The 17766-nt window shown below is 39.7% G+C and overlaps 1 protein-coding gene across 3 annotated transcripts in view; it reads right to left on the reverse strand.

The window, feature by feature from the left end:
- Nucleotides 1-17766, reverse strand: part of LOC111343520 (uncharacterized) — a 45946-nt gene that overhangs the window by 22839 nt on the left and 5341 nt on the right. For 2 of the 3 annotated variants that reach the window (XR_015995561.1, XM_088745734.1), the window contains exons 3-6: nucleotides 14590-14667; nucleotides 4489-5051; nucleotides 3578-3640; nucleotides 85-1119 (exon numbers count right to left, since the gene is read on the reverse strand). Coding sequence is in view for 2 of the 3 variants with exons in the window: in XM_088745734.1 (XP_088601860.1) it covers nucleotides 85-1119; nucleotides 3578-3640; nucleotides 4489-5051; nucleotides 14590-14667 (1739 nt within the window). In the remaining variant the exon portion in view is untranslated. Of the gene's footprint in view, nucleotides 1-84; nucleotides 1120-3577; nucleotides 3641-4488; nucleotides 5052-9454; nucleotides 9675-14589; nucleotides 14668-17766 lie in introns of those variants that run through there. The other variant, XM_022950709.2, reaches the window with a different exon arrangement.

Consider the following 17766-nt stretch of genomic DNA (forward strand, 5'->3'; position numbering starts at 1 on the left):
AAAACAAACCTTCAAACCAAATGTAAGTTTGTTTGCTTGGAATATGGTAAATCTCCCTAGCATTAATACATAATGTTTTCTCACCTGAGATGTTTTAGAAACTGTAGACGCAGAATGAGGTTTAACTGTGGATGCTTCAGTACTCACGATGGGCATCTTAGTTACTCTAGGAGATGTGGACAGCAAAACATTTAATGAAGAACCTTCAGTGGAGTTGTCCGTCTCCCCTTCAATCCTTGCAATCACAATTTCTTCGTCAAAGTCAATTTCTTCATGCGTAACAGGAGGTTCAGTTGTGATCTTTGAAGGAGAAGAAATGGTTGAAGAGCTCTCTGTTGATCTAGTTGACTTGTCCTTAACACTATCGATGCTCGCCTCAGTGGCTGCACCATTGGTACCTTTTGGCAAGGATGTGGCAGGAACAGTTGTCTTTGTTACGAGGAGCTGTGTTCCTGTTGTCGATTCCACTTTCGTATCAGCGCCACTGTCTTCCAGAGTAGTCATAAGAGAATCGGAAGAAGATACAGACACAGTGGCTGGTTCTGTGCTTGTGGTAGTATCCTCCTCTTGCGCGGTTTCTGTTGTTACTTCATCAGTAGTCGAGAAAGTTGTCTTTGATGTGCTTTGCGTCAGAAGCTCTGTTCTACTATTTGATGTAGTGTCAGTGTCCTGAGGTAAAATTTTGGTTGTCTGATCACTTCCTTCAGTGGCTTTCCGTAACGTTGTTCGTTCCGTAAAATGGACAAGTCCGACTGTGTTCACCTCTTCCGTTGCTTCCTCTCCCCTAGTGGTTATTAGAGCACTACCCTTAGCAACATCTCTCAAAGTTGGTCGTTCTGTGGTGGGGAAGCCGTCCACAGAGGTTACCGCTCGTGTTGCTTCCCCTCCGCCACCGGTCGTCTGATCATTGCCTCCAGTAGCTTTCCGTAAAGCCGGACGTTTCGTGGTCGAGAAATGGTCGACAATGCTTGCTTCAGTAGGGGTTGTATTTTTCTTAAAACTGTTCGTTGATACCTTTGGAAGACTTTTATTGGACCTCAAGGATGGTGCTTGTTGATGTGCTTGTAAAGGCTCTGCTACTGTTGTAGAGAACACCGGAGGTCCTGTTGTTGTCAGTATCTTAAAGACAAAGTAGATGCGAATGTCAAAGTCACGTTTCCATTTTCACTGGACTGAACTTCAGATAAAAAACATGATGAGAGTACTTTTTTAAAATACCTGTATTTTAAATCTGTATTTAAGTGACTCTGAACTTCATTGTACAAACTTAATTTTATTGTTAATTTTAAGTTATTTAAGTTATTGCTTCACCATTTTATACCTGTATTTAAGTGACTCCGAATTTTATTGTACAAACTTAAATTTTAATGTTAATTTTAAGTTATTGCAATTTCTAATCTATTAGGTCTTGGCAGTATGTATTAGGTTTTTTAGATTCTTAATCTTTGAGGCACGTACGTATTTTAAACGAGCTCTACGAGCTCCTTTACGCTACGTGGGTAAATAAAATATTGATTGATTGATTATTTAAAATAATGAATAAACGCACTTTGATTGGTTCTTGCTTGTGATCTATTAGAGGATAGACACATAAAGAAACGGTAAGAAACGGTATGAAACTAAATCTCACTAAGGGCTGACAGTTTCGAAAGAAACTGTTTGGGGCTGCGTCGGTGGGAGTAACGAAATAATTTGGATATATCAACAAAGTTGAAATGGTAAATTGGCCACCGTAATGATTCCGACCGCATTCCTTATAAGGAAGATTCCGACCGCATTCCATTCACTCTCACGTTTCACCCTCACAACCACTCAGTTAAATCCATCATTCTTAAAAACTTCAAATTACTTCAAAACGATCCAGAGACAAGCACTATCTTTTCGCTGCCTCCGCTCATTTCATTTAAACGCGACAAAAACTTAGGCAATTTTTTGGTCAGAAGTTCTTTTCAGACTAATGAGCAACCAGGCACTTTTAAATGCGCTCGTGCACGATGCAAAACGTGTCCTTTCATTCACAACACTGATAAAATATCGGGACCTAAACGATCCATTAAGATCACCGATCACTTCACGTGCACCTCCGCTAATGTAATCTATTGCATAACTTGCACTTCTTGCAAAAAGATGTACATCGGCGAAACAGGCAGAAGACTAGGTGACCGATTCCGAGAACACCTTCGAGACGTGGAAAGGAATGACAAGGACACATCGAAACCAGTCGCTAGACATTTTAATTTACCTAATCATTCTAAGCAACATATGGCAATCTGCGGTCTTTCCTTGCACTTAGGTGGCACGGAAAGCCGTAAAAATCTTGAACAAAAGCTCATCTTTCAAACCGGCAGTCTAAATCCCACAGGGATCAATGAACGCTTTTCATTCCACTAATTTATTCATGTTTTTCTCGTTGCCATGCACCCACCAATAACGTAGCTCCATTTTCTGCCTTTAAAAGCCCACGCAACCCACAATTCCTCTATTCGCTCCGACGAAGGGCTAACGCTCGAAACGTCAGCTTTTGTAATCATTACGGTGGCCAATTTACCATTTCAACTTTGTTGATATATCCAAATTAAATCTCACTAAGACCTGGGAAATAGTGGTGCATGGTAGAATTTCCAAACCACTGCCACCTCTGGTACAGGGAATTGAACAGAAAAGCTGGTTGAAATTGCTTAGCATAAATTTCCAGGAAAATCCATCGAACTGGGACCTTCATGTTGACAATTTGCTACGAAAAGCTAGTAGTCGTTTATGTATTCTACGTGTTTGTAAATATTTTAGATATCCTAAAGAGCAAGTGACTAAATTATTCGATCTGTTAATTATGTCCCTGTTTTTATATGGAATTGAGATTCGGGGAGCGGCGTATCAAGGTAAATACCTTGATCGCATTGACGGGTTTTTTAAGCGAGCGTTTTGGTTTGGTTACACCAACAACCTGTCTGTAATAGCTGAGGTTATAAGAAACCGAGACAGTAAGCTATGGAAAATTATCACAGATACTCCTTCCCACCCCCTCATGAACTATTACCTCCTGAGAAACAGAGATTTTTGCGAAACAGAGGACATGATTTTATTTTACCTGCTGTTAAAACAGAACGCTTTAAGAGATCCTTTATTAATAGGTGTCTTTTTAATTTTACTTAATTGTACTTGATCTTAAATGAATTGTTTGTAAAGTCACACGTATGCTGTGACTACATGAATGAATGAATGAATGAATGAATGAATGAATGAATGAATAAAGACTCTTATTAAATGACAGATGATATCAAAATGAGGTAAGAACATCAGTGACACGCTCGGCTGCTCCTCGTGTGCCACTTTATTGTTCTCACCACATTTTGTTCTCACCAGGGATCTACTACTGAACAACCGCATGGCAACATGGAATCCATCAGTTAACCACATGTTTGCCACGTTATGGTCTTTGAATTTGCGCATTTAGACAAGCAACGACCATTACTAATTATATCGATGCTTCTGCAATTACTGTCAGAACAAATATCGAAATGCCCGATTCTGACTTATTCCAAGAACTCCAAACTGATACGACCTGAAGGTTACCTGCCTTGCACTCCTGATGCTGGGCCTTGTTGGGGTCACTGTGCATGGACAGTTCTGCTATATCTCCCTGAAGACGTAAGAAAAATTATCTTTAACCCTATATATTTTAACATCGGTATGCACATTCTCCATAAAGGATTTTCCAAAAAGGAAAAATTTAGAAAGATGTTTTTCATCTAATCACAAGGTTGGGTCTTAATCTTGGAGGCACGTTCGTATTTTGAAGGAGCTCTACGAGCTCCTTGACGCTACGTGGGTAAATAAAGTTTTGATTAATTGATTGATTGATTATTTAAGACAATGAATAAACGCACTTTGATTGGTTCTTGCTTGCGATCTATTAGAGGATAGACGCATAAATGACAGATGAGGGTGGGACAATGAAAAGATTTTGAGTCCCCATGAGGTATCGAGCCTTCGCGCTCCGATGCTCTACCACTGAGCCACAGAGACTCTATGCATAGTGAGCAAGGTCCATTACGAACTCCATATTTCACACGAGTCCTGTGTACCGCAAGGATCGGCTATGTCGATAGCGTCATCTTTTTGTAAAGAATCTTTTTTATTCTTTACAAAGGAAAAATGTGTTTGACAATTACGACTTGGTGATCATCCGGGACCTTCATGTATGATTTAGGAATGACATTATGAGGACGAACTAGATGTTAGTCACACTTAGGGGTTTAAAGGTTACAAAGTAAGAAAATGCGCCAACATGGTTTTCTCCTACGAAAGTCAAAAGCAATTTTTTTTCATGCAGAAATTGGTGCTTCGTCAGTTTCTGTTGTCTGAAGGTTAGAAAGCTTAGGTAACGTGTCCGACGTACTCATGCGCACTCTGTGGTAAAATAACGAACTCTCCCAGGCCTAGTACAGAACCAACATTTTGTTGCCAGTCCGGGCACGGCATACTTACCTGGAAAGCACTTGACGATGCCCCCGGAGTCCATCCAGCTCTGCCAATATACAAAGCACTGTACCGTGGAAAGGTGAGGACACCCAGAGTCGCACGTACAAACGAAGTGTCAACCTCTCTACAGTCTTTGAAAAACGTTACGCCATTATTTTTAATACTAAAAGAGAGCCAAGTCCATCTACCAGTCAGATCTGGGACAGTAAACTCAAAAACGGTTCTCGTATTTCCGTTGTTTGCATGAATCAAACTTATTGTCGTTCCTTCAGAAAAGGAGTCTCTGTGAATCTCAAGTCCCAAAATTACATTTCCTCTGCGAATATGCGGCAAAAGTGCAAATACTACCCCACGGTCAGAAGACCTTGGGCGAATTACAGTACTGATTGAGAATTCTTTCAAAAATCCTTTTGGGAAAATGAAGCGAGCGAAACGTCCAACATTCGCTCCAGACCGAAAGTGAAATGCTGGTTTCGTGTAAGGTCCTCTCGTGAGCGATACGCCAATCGGAAGTGGGTTTCCTATTGTCCCGAGTAAGTCCACGTCTTTGAGGCTGTTGACGGGATAACCTGCAATACATTGAAATGAATCAGTGTGGGTTTTATTGACAGCATCATTTGCAGTCCGTTTATTTTTCACTATTGACAACGATCCTCCTTTCCTCTCTACAGCTAACAGCAACGCTACAACTAACTACTCTACGCATTGCCTAAAAAACATCGTAACGTCACCCTGATTGGGTGAAACAGTGACCCTCTTCAGATCTCCACCCAGAATTAAGGAGCTTATTGAAATACCGGAAGTAGCTTTTGGCGAGCTGGCATCTTTACGAAAGGCCAAAGAGACCTCCCGAACTCATGTGGGCAAGCAATTGCGTGTATTTTCATTTATCTCTAAGGCGGTCTATTGGAGCACACTAATTTAAAGGACTGTACTATCAGTTATTTTGTGGAGAGTAACAGAATATAGGGAAATTTCTTGAAAGCTTAGAGGCACAATGTGGATTTTGGATTTTTCTTTAGAACTGTCTAAAGAAGAGAGGGCAAAATGAGCTCTTTATCCTTTCTTGGCACAAAACATTTCATTAGGTTATTTCATGAAAATGTACTTTAACTCGGAAATATATTTTTCAAGTTTTTAGAACGTTTTCGATACGTTATGAAAGTTTTCAAAGACTCATTCGCTTGGTGATAGCTAGATTTTGTTGGTAGAGACCGACTGCTGCTAGCAGAAGCTGTCGAGAGCTCTCAATGACTCATTCGCTTTGTAGTAGTTGGTCGCTGTTGGTAGAAACCGGCTGTTTGCAGAAGCTACGGAGAGCCATTGCAGTCCAATCTAAAAGTATTTTTACAGTCAATGGTGATAGAAAAGATGTGGGAAGAGCAATAAGTTTACTGACAGTTTTTGTCATTGATGACTGAAGTTGAAGTCATTAGTGGGCTAAAGTTGGTGTATGCTAGACAGTGCTGTTTCTAAAGATTTGTACATTGCACAGGTGGGTGAACAATACGACACGTAGTCCCCTACTAGGTTCATCCACCTAAACCCAACCCACCCATCCCACCCCGGGGAAGGGCATCCATCACACAGTAATCTCGTGCGTGGGAAATTAACGTCTCCTAGCCCTCCTGCAGGAGACGGAACCTCCATTTATTCGTCCCTATCCGAGAAGACTAGAATACCTAACCATTTCTTGACGTTATAGAAAGGTTGCATATTCTTCTCAATTATCTTAAGACCTTGAGTGTTGGTCCGGCCGGGCCTCGAACCCTCGACCTCCCGCACAACAGTCCAGCGCTCTATCCATTGAGCTAACTGGGAGGCGGTAAACTAATCACGTGTTATTATTAGCCAAACGTAATATGGTTGAAACTAGTTGGTTTTATAAGATTTTCCATGGTGGCTTCAAATCCTGAGTGGACTTAAATCCTGAGTGGCTTCAGTCTCCTTTACTTTCTCTCCAGAATACTCGAAACGATTTTAAAACGAAAATCTAGATGCCCTCGTCTTGAAAGGTGTTGACAAGTTCTGGTAACTGTTTCCTCGCTATGGTTTATTTATTCTGAGATAAATCACGAAAAGACTTAATTTTCTTTGTTTAAAAAGTGTTGACGAAAGGACCATGTCTTCAGTGAAGGGCGAAGTTTAAATCGTTATTCCTCTACGATGATCCTTATAATTTGCTTTTTAAGTCCTTCACTTTGTCATCTACTCCAGATCAGTTTGTTTGGCAAGTGGATGGATGGGACAACCGTGAACAGGCCATTTTTCGTCAGTCCTTAGATGTTTAGCATAATTTACATGTTCCTTTAACCCGCCAACAAAGATAAACAAAAAAACAAAAGATTTTAATTAAGCCTTTTCTGGCCGGACGGAAAGATGTGACAAAACGAAACTCCTGTGATTTCACCTTTGACTTGACATCACTTAATTTTTTTCATTAAAAAATAGACAAACTGTCTGTCCTAGGAAATCTCTCCACTCGACAGAGTGCCTATCCATCTTTACCGCAGGAATGCAGAGAAGGACAAAAAGGAACCGTCATCATTACCTCAGAGCACGCTTCTACAGTCACTAAGGAAGAAAACCTTTCAGTTCCTTTACCTCTTCGCTGGTTACTTTAGTTATCGACCGTTTTAAGACACTAACGGAGCTCTAACGAAACTACACCATTATTCTGCGATTCTTTGAAATTACACCGGCGTATTTACCATGCAGGATTTTGCTCGGGTGTGTTCGTTCAAAGTGGGATTAACCTACTATTGGATCAAAGCGTTACACCCAGAAAGTGTAAGTTTGCACGGTTCCTTATTGACTTAACCAAGAGTCCAAAAAGATGTTAACCATAAAAAGTCAACCCTTTTGAATTCAAGCCAGAACAAATGCAACTAAAAAAGCCTAGTTGAGCAGAATTCATGTTGCACATCTTCAAGATTCGATCCGTTTATGAACAAATGATTCCCGTGGATTATAAGCTAAGCTTTCTGTGCATGTCTCACGGAAATTATTTTAGCTCAAGGCTCTACGCGAGGATACCTTATTATCCAAATCTTCCCACAGGAAGCTAAGGCTGGTACATGCTCCCTCAGATTTGATTTAATCGGTTTACTAAGCAGATCAAGTTGGGGAAGAACGGTAACATATAAAGGTGCATTTTTTGTAAATTCCATCTGAACGTTATTGAGGTGGGTATTCAGACTATGACACATTCATTATTCCTACTGTTAATGATAGACACTAGTGATTCAAACTGTGTTGTCTCTATGTAATTGGCTACAGTTTAAATAAAAGTCAAAGAGATGATAAAACGATGCTCTTTTGAATTATTGTTTGATTCGTTTTTAGGGCTTGTGTGTAAACCATATCTTCAAAGAAAAGATCAGAAACAAACATAAATACAAACGAACTGATTTTAAAAACGTATTGCTAAACTACCCTCAACTCAAAATATTAAATGAATAAAGAAACTGTTATGGGCTGCGTCAGTGGGGATAATGAAATAATTTGGATATATCAACAAAGTTGAAATGGTAAATTGGCCTCCGTAACGATTACAAAAGCTGACGTTTCGAGCGTTAGCCCTTCGTCGGAACGAAAGGGCTGACGCTCCGACGAAGGGCTAACGCTCGAAACGTCAGCTTTTGTAATCGTTACGGTGGCCAATTTACCATTTCAACTTTGTTGATATATCCTAATTACTTCAAAATATTAGTTCAGTATGATAGCAAAACACAAAAGAGGCGAAAACAACCCAAGAAAAAACAACGGAGAAGATTGAAACGGATTGCAACTGAAGGAATACAGTCGCATGAACCGTGACCAGGCCTCTACCAAGTCGACCCAACTGTCTCCCGCTTCACGACATACAGAACATATGGCTTGCATAATTCTAAGAAAAAGTAAACTGATTTCTCATGAAGTATTTTAAGAGATAACTTCAACCAAAAAATGCTAAAAACACAGTGTTCATCACATTGAACGGCTACTAGCAAACGGTATTCTGAAACAGCTAATGAACAGGTTTACGAACAAATAAGTCATCATACGCAACAATTAGGCTGCATATCTAAAGTACTCTGGATGTCTGAATAGATAATCGTTACGGCATTCAAAACTACAAATAACTTCAAAATGACTCGATAAACGTTGATTTTCTATAGAAATATTACCTGTTATGTGTGTGTTACTTGCGCTAATCTAATTTGTTTGATTCAGCGCAAGTCAAAGTTGCTTGGCGTGCTTGATGCCGCCATGAATTCAAGAATTACTCATTTAATAAGCTTAAAAGATAACGAACACATATGCGACCTTCTCTCACGATACTGAGACAACCTTACTAATGGTTTAAATTCCTCAATTTGAACTCGGTTGTACACAAGTTTACCAGGACTTGACATTAAGTTTGAGGAGACATCTTAAACATTTGACAACTGTGATATATACTTTTCCCGTGATATTGTGTTAATAACCTAACCTAAAAGTTGTGCCAAACTTCCGGTCGGCAAAAAAAAATTGAAAACGCTCAATAAGACTCATTTACAAGAATGACAAATGGAAAGTCTCAATCCCAGCAAGACTTCAAATAGATGCGAAAATAACTGCAGTAGGTTATTTTAGGTAAATATCAGTGATATGAAAAATAGTAATTTAGGTAACACTTCAGATATCTTGCGTTTCTTCTGAAGCCCCCATGAACGTTGTTTAATAGAATATAATGCTCTTAGCTTAGCAGAAAATCCTTGTCAACATTTAATTTGAGCTTCTGCTCGGGTAAATACGGATAATATAAACTGACTCCGACTCCCTGGCAACAACTTTACGCATCTCTTTTTCCTAATAAAGTTACAACAGATGTCAGGCAAGCGCCCGTAGCTAAAAGCTCTAATTTACCAGAATGAGGACAGCACCTGTTAATTTCATAACTTTGAGTAAAAAACAATGATTACTTTAATGAGGGGATTCATTGACTCACGCTTAAATCGGCCGAGATGTCGAGCTTGCACCAAAGGCTGATCATTCAGAAGAACTGTGCAACACCAAACACAACTTGATATGGCCAGAGAAACTAAACGGGTAAAAGATCCATCTTGTTGAACCCCAGGCCTCATTTTTTCATGTTTGAGTTTTAGATCAGCATTCAATACCGCAGCTCAGTGTTTACAGGTGAGAACCCGAGTGTGCAGTTACTTAGGGCACGAAAAGGGCAAGAAAAACATAATGATACTGACATTCGATACCTCAATGATGTCGCTACTCCCCTTGGACAAAAATTACATGCGAACAGTCCGATTAATCTCCGTATCTATCAATGTCTGAAAACATTGAAAACTTAAAACCTCTATGACTACACTGGTCAAACCATGACATTGTGTTGTGGTAAAACAATAGGTTCCTGTATTGATAAATCCTAGAGCAAACGTCGTAGGCCCGTTTGCTACAGCAGATGATGAATTTACGCAAAAATAGCCAGAAGACCTCAGGAAATTAAATTCTGTTGTCTAGACTTTTGGTTAATTTCAAAAGTTTAATACTTCACTAAAGTGTGGCACTTGAAATGTTACTGGGAATAAAAAACAAATTATGAAAAAGTGATTAGAAAATGCGTAGAAAAATACGCGTGCAAAATGGATCCGTTTTATTAGAAAGGTGACCACGACCGCAAGATTGTTATCTTTTTAAATGTAAATGAGTTCACTCTTACAGACAGTCTGCCATTCAAAGATTTCAGGCTGAACCTTGCAAGAAACTTTGCTGCTTAAACATGGGGAAAGTTTCCTTTTTTTCAAGAGCCGGAATCATGAAGGGAGCGAAAACAAGTGTAAGATTAACGTAAGAAAGTCAACCTCAAAGGAAGCGATTGAATGCCATTACCGGGCGAATCTAAACACCTTATCTTCAAACATCCTTTCATAGCTGAGCTCTTTGCAAACTTATCAGTAAATGTTTAAAAAAGGAGAATTGATGAATCGTCGTTATCTACGCAAAAATATACAATACGTAAACTGATATGGAACAGGAATGTCGCATTACGGGAGGTCGGTTTTGGGTACTGACCTTGTTAACGTATTTTTTATCAACGTCTTTTTGTTAGTTTACACTTGAGAGCGTGTCGTGTTTGTCCGAAAGAGACTTGACGTTTGCAGTGGCTGTTAAATGCGCTGGGATACGCGATACTTAATAGACCTTGCGTGCGATAAGGGATTAACTTGAATTTCGCGAGTAATGTTTGAAGCATAAGTGTCTCTAAGGGAGAAGGCGCGATAAAACTAACCACATCATAGGTCAAATGTGGGAAACGACACGAGAATATACAAATACAAAAAAATTGGACGAACAAAAACTGAAAAGAAAACCTAGATATGAGAACCTCAAATATGTGACTTTTTCAGACCCTTTGCAAGCCGAATAAACTATTTTTTGTGGATGGAAGTTTTTCGGCGGAGTTAATGAAGCCGGCGATGAGTTGATGCTATTCTGTGCAAGCAGCTCTCATCAACTGCAAGTTACCCTGTCCCAAGGTCAATCCATCGCCGCCATTAGAAAGATGAAGAGCTGACTGACAGGCAGTTTGATGACAGTTGGCAGAAAATAATCCGGGTAAAAATAAATCAACTTCCTCGCGAGGAATGGATGCAATCTGTCCTCGTTTCGAAACAACGAAAAAGCCATCTTATTATTTCAAAAATAGAAGTTATTGTCTAAATTCAGTCTACTTGGGTGCTGCAAGCAAAAAACTGAGACGCTAAGATTGAGCAGTGCCTAGCCGAACTCTATACTTCTCTTGAAGCAGAAGAAGGGTGAAGACTAAAAGACACCTATGAATAAAGGTTGATAGTTTCTAAAGAAACTCTTTGGCGCTGCGTCGGTGGGGATAACGAAATTAGCCCTTCGCTCCGACGAAGGGCTAACGCTCGAAACGTCAGCTTTTGTGATCGTTACGGTGGCCAATTTACCATTTCAACTTTGTTGATATATCCAAATTAAAAGATACCTACCCGACTCTAACAATCAAGTCTCGTCTTTTCCTGCCCTGCATGAGGACTTGGTGAGAATGGGAGGTGGGGGGAGGGAGCAAGAGGCAACCTACACTACTCTCTTGCTCAAAATTTGAGGGAATACCAGGCTGCTGCATCTTTCTTTCAGGACAAAGAATAGGGTAACATACATACTTCCCCCCCCCCCCGACTGTGTTGCGTGTTGAGACCATGGAAACTCATGGTATCGAATTCGTGTTTTAGTGTTTGATTAATTGATTGGTAAATGATTCTTCCAGGAGGATACTAGCTGTTCAGCCTGCATAGAAGAACAAAAACTTCACGACTTGTTACGCATAAAATGATAATGATAACGTCTGCGTGAAATAATAATGATAACGCCTGCGTGAAATAATAATGATAATGCCTGCGTGAGATAATAATGATAACGCCTGCGTGAAATAATAATGATAACGCCTGCGTGAAATAATAAGTGCACAGCTTCCTTTTAAACACGAAGGCGCGCTATATAAGGAAGTCTTCCCTGGGAAGACCTAGGCTCATTTGTCACTCACCGTTGACAAAAGGCTTTTATGGTGCACTGTGTATTTTGTCGAGGAAAAAAGATTTTACGCTCATCTTGAGCTTTAAAGCTTTATCTTTGGAAGATAACTACTTGACACGTTATAAATAGAGAGTTGATAAGAATAACTTCGTTAAGGTTTATAAATATATCATTTATTTTTATCGGGAAAGGAACCTTAAACAACATCATATGTGGTCGGTAGTTTGCAAAATGTAATGCAAGAATTCGGAACCGGAACCGGAATACCAGGAATAACAGGAATGTCCGGAATTCACGGAATTCACGGAATGACCGGAAAATAATAAATATTAGAAAGATAAAAGTAAATTAATAAATAAATAAGAATATTTTTGATTAAAAATTAATGTTTAATTCGCAATTTAATTAGATAATTTAATACGAATTTTTTTTCTCAGAGGATCCCAAAAAAAAACACTTGCCGGCACTGTTCATGGAGATGCACGTATTAGAATTAAAAAAAGTCTGCGTCAGCCCAGTAGCCCATACAGCCTAAGCGACGAAATATTTGTACTCTCCCTTCCCCCTGAATGGGATGCTAGTCCATCACATGGTTACTCCCCGTTTCAAATTCGCCTCCACCCATTTACACACCTGTAGGATGTCTAGGGCGCAATAGCGCCATGACCCTTAGGCCGCCACGCTTTTCCAACCGGAACCATTGCAGAAGATTAAACAAGTGAAATATTTCCAATTAGTTTAATAGTTCAGTTATAAAAAGCTCCGAACTATTACAAATTAATACTCTACCTTAAATAATTATTAACACACATTTGGAGCTATCAAAGCAGCTACCATTAAGACCAGCTGCCTACAGTCAAATTGAGAGATCGTCAGTTAATCGACACCTTTTCACGTTTATTATATATACCTTGAATATATACCTTTGAATATAAACCTTGTACTGATGGATTCTTCTTGGAAAAGCGTGGCGGCCTAATGGTCATGGCGCTATGGCGCCCAAGACATCCTACAGGTGTGTTAAGTTGTGAATTCAACATTAATTTTTAATCATCAATATTCTTATTTATTTATTTATTTATTTACTTATATCTTTCTAAAATTTATTATTTTTCAGTCATTCCGGGAATTCCGGGTATTCCGAGTATTCCGGTTCCGGTTCCGAATTCCGGCATTTCTTTTCTTTTCCAAACTACATATGTGGACCCTATCTTAACCGGTACAATGAGAGTCTGTCAAGATAATGGACTGTGCCTCTGTATAGCAATTCAACGAGATAAGAACACAATTTAGAAATCATAACATGTCATAAATATATCTTATTAACTAAGTGCGAGGGCCGTACTGGGAGAATATCGGCCCGAGGTCTTGACAGTACGGACCGAGGGCCGATATTCTTCCGGTACGGTCCCGAGCAGGCTTGGTTAATAAGAGATTTATTATACGACTGAAGTTCAAAGGGACACAAGTGCGGTATCATTCGGGACCATTCGGGACAGTGCCCGGTCCAATACTGAGAGAATATTGACCGGCAATAGAGCATTTTGATTGGTTGATTTTAGTTATTGGCCCTCTGACTGCCCCAGTCGTGTAATAAAATTGTTTAAAATCGTCATGGGTAAAACATGTCAGATCCGAAAATGAGCCACTCTGGAGATATACCTCGTGCATGTTGTATTACTGAACAGAAGCTTAGCACTTTAACTCGCAGAGGTGATGAACTCTTAACTTCTGCGCAATGATGATGATATAAATCAGTGAAGATGGTGATAACTTCTCGTTCCAATTCCAATAAGTTATCTTGTACGCAGGTTATGAGGACAGACAGACAGACAAGTTTACTGACTGACTGATATCTTTATTTATACATGATGGAGTATTCAGCAGAGCTGGTGGGGTCGTGTATTTAGAAACCCAGCTAGAGGGGGGCTATTTTGGAATAAGACTAAATTCTCTCGTCTGATTTACTAGGAATAGTATGACGGTAAGTAGGGAGAATCACTAACTGGATCTTGGAAGTTGAAGGAAAGTTAAAGGACGACTACAAACTGGGTTTGAGAGGGGCAGAACACTACTTTCGGAAAGAAAACTTCCGAGCATGCTGTGACAAATAACTTTTCAGAGATTGACAAATATCGTTTGAATTTTCTTGAGGGGGAATTGTGCACAATCAAAACCACGCTTTTCAAAAAGAATGTTTTTAAGTACAAAATAACCATCCGACCAAATAACTGTACAATATCTCGAGATATTTGTACCCAGTTCTCGCGTTATTTGCGCTATACTTAGTGCAGTTGGATAATGAGGTAACGAATTGCACAACGTGGGAGGTAAGAGCTGGTCAGATACGTAGGTTGGAATTAAAATATTCTAAAGCCAAAAATAAAGAAAAATCATGAGCGTTACTAAAATTGGCTGATGACTTATCCCTTGACCTGCTAGAGACTTAAGAAAATTGACCAAAAGGCTTCGATGGTATGAAGCTTTTTACCAGGAACTTTGCATCAGTGTGGTTTGGAAACATCTAAGGTAGCCTGCATAAATAAAACATTTAGTTCTGATACTGACCTCTTTCTTCACACTTCCACGTGTAACTGCCATCTTCTTGGTGAGTAAAAAAGCACAAATCTGGCTTTACAAGGTCATCTGAACAAGACAGAAAAAAAACAGTTTATCATTGTATCACAAGATAACAGGAAAATTTGTGCACTGTTTAGCAGTTGTCGTATTTTGCTGTATAAAAAATTTAGGGTGTAATTGGCGTTTTTGGATATCAAAAAGTTGTCGGTTTGTTGTCCGTCGCAGGCTTTAAATTAAAAAAGCGCGCGAAAATTTAACCTCGTATCCAGGTTCTCTCAATAAAAAAGACTCGAACGATCTGAGAAAAGATTACGCCTTAATTTACGCATGTGATTGATTGGTAGTAGGTAAGGGCAGTATTTTCATTACGTCGAGGTCGAGGGAGAGGGTAGGGGTAAGATGTAAAGTTTCCACACATTACTATGAGAGGGAAAACTGTTACATCCAGAAAAACTAGCGCTTTAACTTCAGATCAGATCATAACACACGCACACTTCGTAATGAGTTATCACGCTTTTCGAGCCCCTTGGCGGCAAATTACGTTTTGTAAGCTACAAGAAAAAATCCACGACATAATGGGCTTCTAGCAGAGCCAGGAAACTTGCAATAGACTGTATACTATTGAAGTTCACAGAGCAACCAGGTGAACGATCGGACATAGTTTGATGCTACTTTGGTTTAAAGATTTAATGAATTTAACTGGGGAATCACAATTCATAGATGCCAACGTATCGACACTCCTGTCTAGTGTTGTAGTCCGGCGCAAATCCACAATTTATTAAACTCCAAACAACCGAGATCACCCGCACAATTCGATTATGTAGGAGCTTTAGGGAATCCGCAGTCAGTCAAGCAAATGAAAACTACAACAAAAACATGTCGACTCATATTTCTCCTCGTGTTTGCTCTGAGCCCGCTATGCCTTACAGGAGGCACAGGCCTCCCAATACTAGAACAAGAAATCTTTTTAAACACGAAGGCGCGCTTTTTAAGGAAGTCTTCCCTGGGAAGACCAAGGCTCGTTTGTCACTCACCGTTGACGTGTGCGGGTCAAATTTAAATGTTGGTAGACGAACAAAAGGAGCTAATGAGATATCTATTAACAACAAACATATGAAACATATGTATGAACTGCGGTTATGAGACGTATATGTGAACGATCCTTCGCAGTAAAGCACTATTTGAGCAATAGTGAAAATCAGACCTGAAAAAAATTTCAGGCCTGTACAGGCCTGTACAGGCCCGTACAGGCCTGAAATTTTTTTCAGGTCTGATTTTCACTATTGCTCAAATAGTGCTTTACTGCGAAGGATCGTTCACATATACGTCTCATAACCGCAGTTCATACATATGTTTCATATGTTTGTTGTTGTTTGATTTATCATCTACGGGTTTATGTCGAATTAATTTGATGGCCTGCTCCCAGTTGGCTTGTTAGCTCAATTGGTAGAGCGCTGCACTAGTATCGCAGAGGTCAGTGGTTCGAATCCCGTACAGGCCTGAAATTTTTTTCAGGTCTGATTTTCACTATTGCTCAAATAGTGCTTTACTGCGAAGGATCGTTCACATATACGAGATATCTATTGTTTGCTTCCACCAGCATGGTGGCATGAGGTAACGTGCGAACCACCTACTTCGATCTCAAATTTACCGCCACAAATAAAGACAGTTTCCATTGGAGAAAGGAAATACAAATCTCAAAAATTCTTGTATTGTGATGAAGACATAAAACAATTCTGAGGAATGCGCCCGCTGTTCACTGCTTTGGAGTATCTGTAGCTCAAGCTGACTTGACTCTAAGAGTTCTACATCACACGTCGGTTAATTGACAAATGGTCCAGTGGGACCTAAGGCTCCTTTTATAGCGCGCCTTCGTGTTTAAAAATAATGAAAATGTTTGATAAAAGGCAACAACAAGTAAGTGTCTTCATTAAGGGTTGCAACAATAAGTCCTTTTACATGTTCACTAATTAGTTGCTCTTTTTCTGACGAAATGTAAATAGGCATCAGGTAGTAAGCCGCCATCATCACGATTTAAAGGAGCGTGGGCGGAGTTGATATGCCATGCATCCAAACAAAGGCACTAGTGGTAACGTCGATTAGTGGTAATAATTTTAGAATTATCCCATCCAAATTGTATGGTTAGTTAGACATGTGTGCCCCGACAAACCTGAACTTTCTTTCTTCCAAAAGAATACTATATACTTATTGACTGACTTAGGTCGGGCCAGAAGAGAAAATATATTTAGCTCAAAGACACAGCGTGATCTCCCTAACACATTTGATAATCTTCCACATGGACAGTAACAGGTTGGAAGTATCAGGGTGTGGTTACTTTAAGCATTCGGGTGCAAAAGAACTCGCCCTCTCTGCTTGTCTCCCCACTAGCTGTGCCTGGCATGTACTACACCGAACGTTTCCGACTTTGGACGCTATTGCCCGATTTTGGACGACTAAGTCTGATTACCGATAGTGTTCGATTTAAGACGATAGTGTCTTATGTTTTTTCCCTGCAGTGCCCAGTTTTAGACGCTAGTGTCTAAAAGCAGCCGCTAGTGTCCAAAGTCCGACACTTGTGTCCAAAATCGGTCATTAAAGTGCAAAATCCATTTTGGACACCACTGTCCATTTTACTCTATAGTGTCTGATTTTAGACACTAGTTTCCGATTTGAAAACTTACGTCCATTTTTACACACTAACATTCTGATTTTGGACAATGGTGCACGTTTAATAGACACCAGTGTCTGCTTTTTGACGCTAGTCGGAATATGACACTAGTGTCTGAAAATAGGACGCTACTGTCTTAAATCGAACACTGGTGTCTCACGTCGGACACTGGTGTCTAAAATCGAACAGTAACTTATATCTTTATCTGACACTTGTGTCCGAAATCGGTCTCTAATGTCTAAAGTCGGACACTTAGGTCTAAAATTGGTCACTAGTGTCTAAAATCGGACACTATTATCCAAAATCGGGCACAGGTGTCTAAAATCAGAGAATAGTGTCAAGATTAAGGACTATAGTCAAAAATCGAACAATGGTATCCTACTACAGACACTTAAGTCAAAAATTGGACACAAGTGTCTCAAATCGGACACTTGTGTCTATAATCGGACACTAGCGTCTATAATCGGACACTAGTGTCCAGATTTGGACAATAATGT

The sequence above is a fragment of the Stylophora pistillata genome, chromosome 14 (genome assembly GCF_964205215.1).
Source record: "Stylophora pistillata chromosome 14, jaStyPist1.2, whole genome shotgun sequence".
In the NCBI taxonomy this organism is placed as follows: domain Eukaryota; kingdom Metazoa; phylum Cnidaria; class Anthozoa; order Scleractinia; family Pocilloporidae; genus Stylophora; species Stylophora pistillata.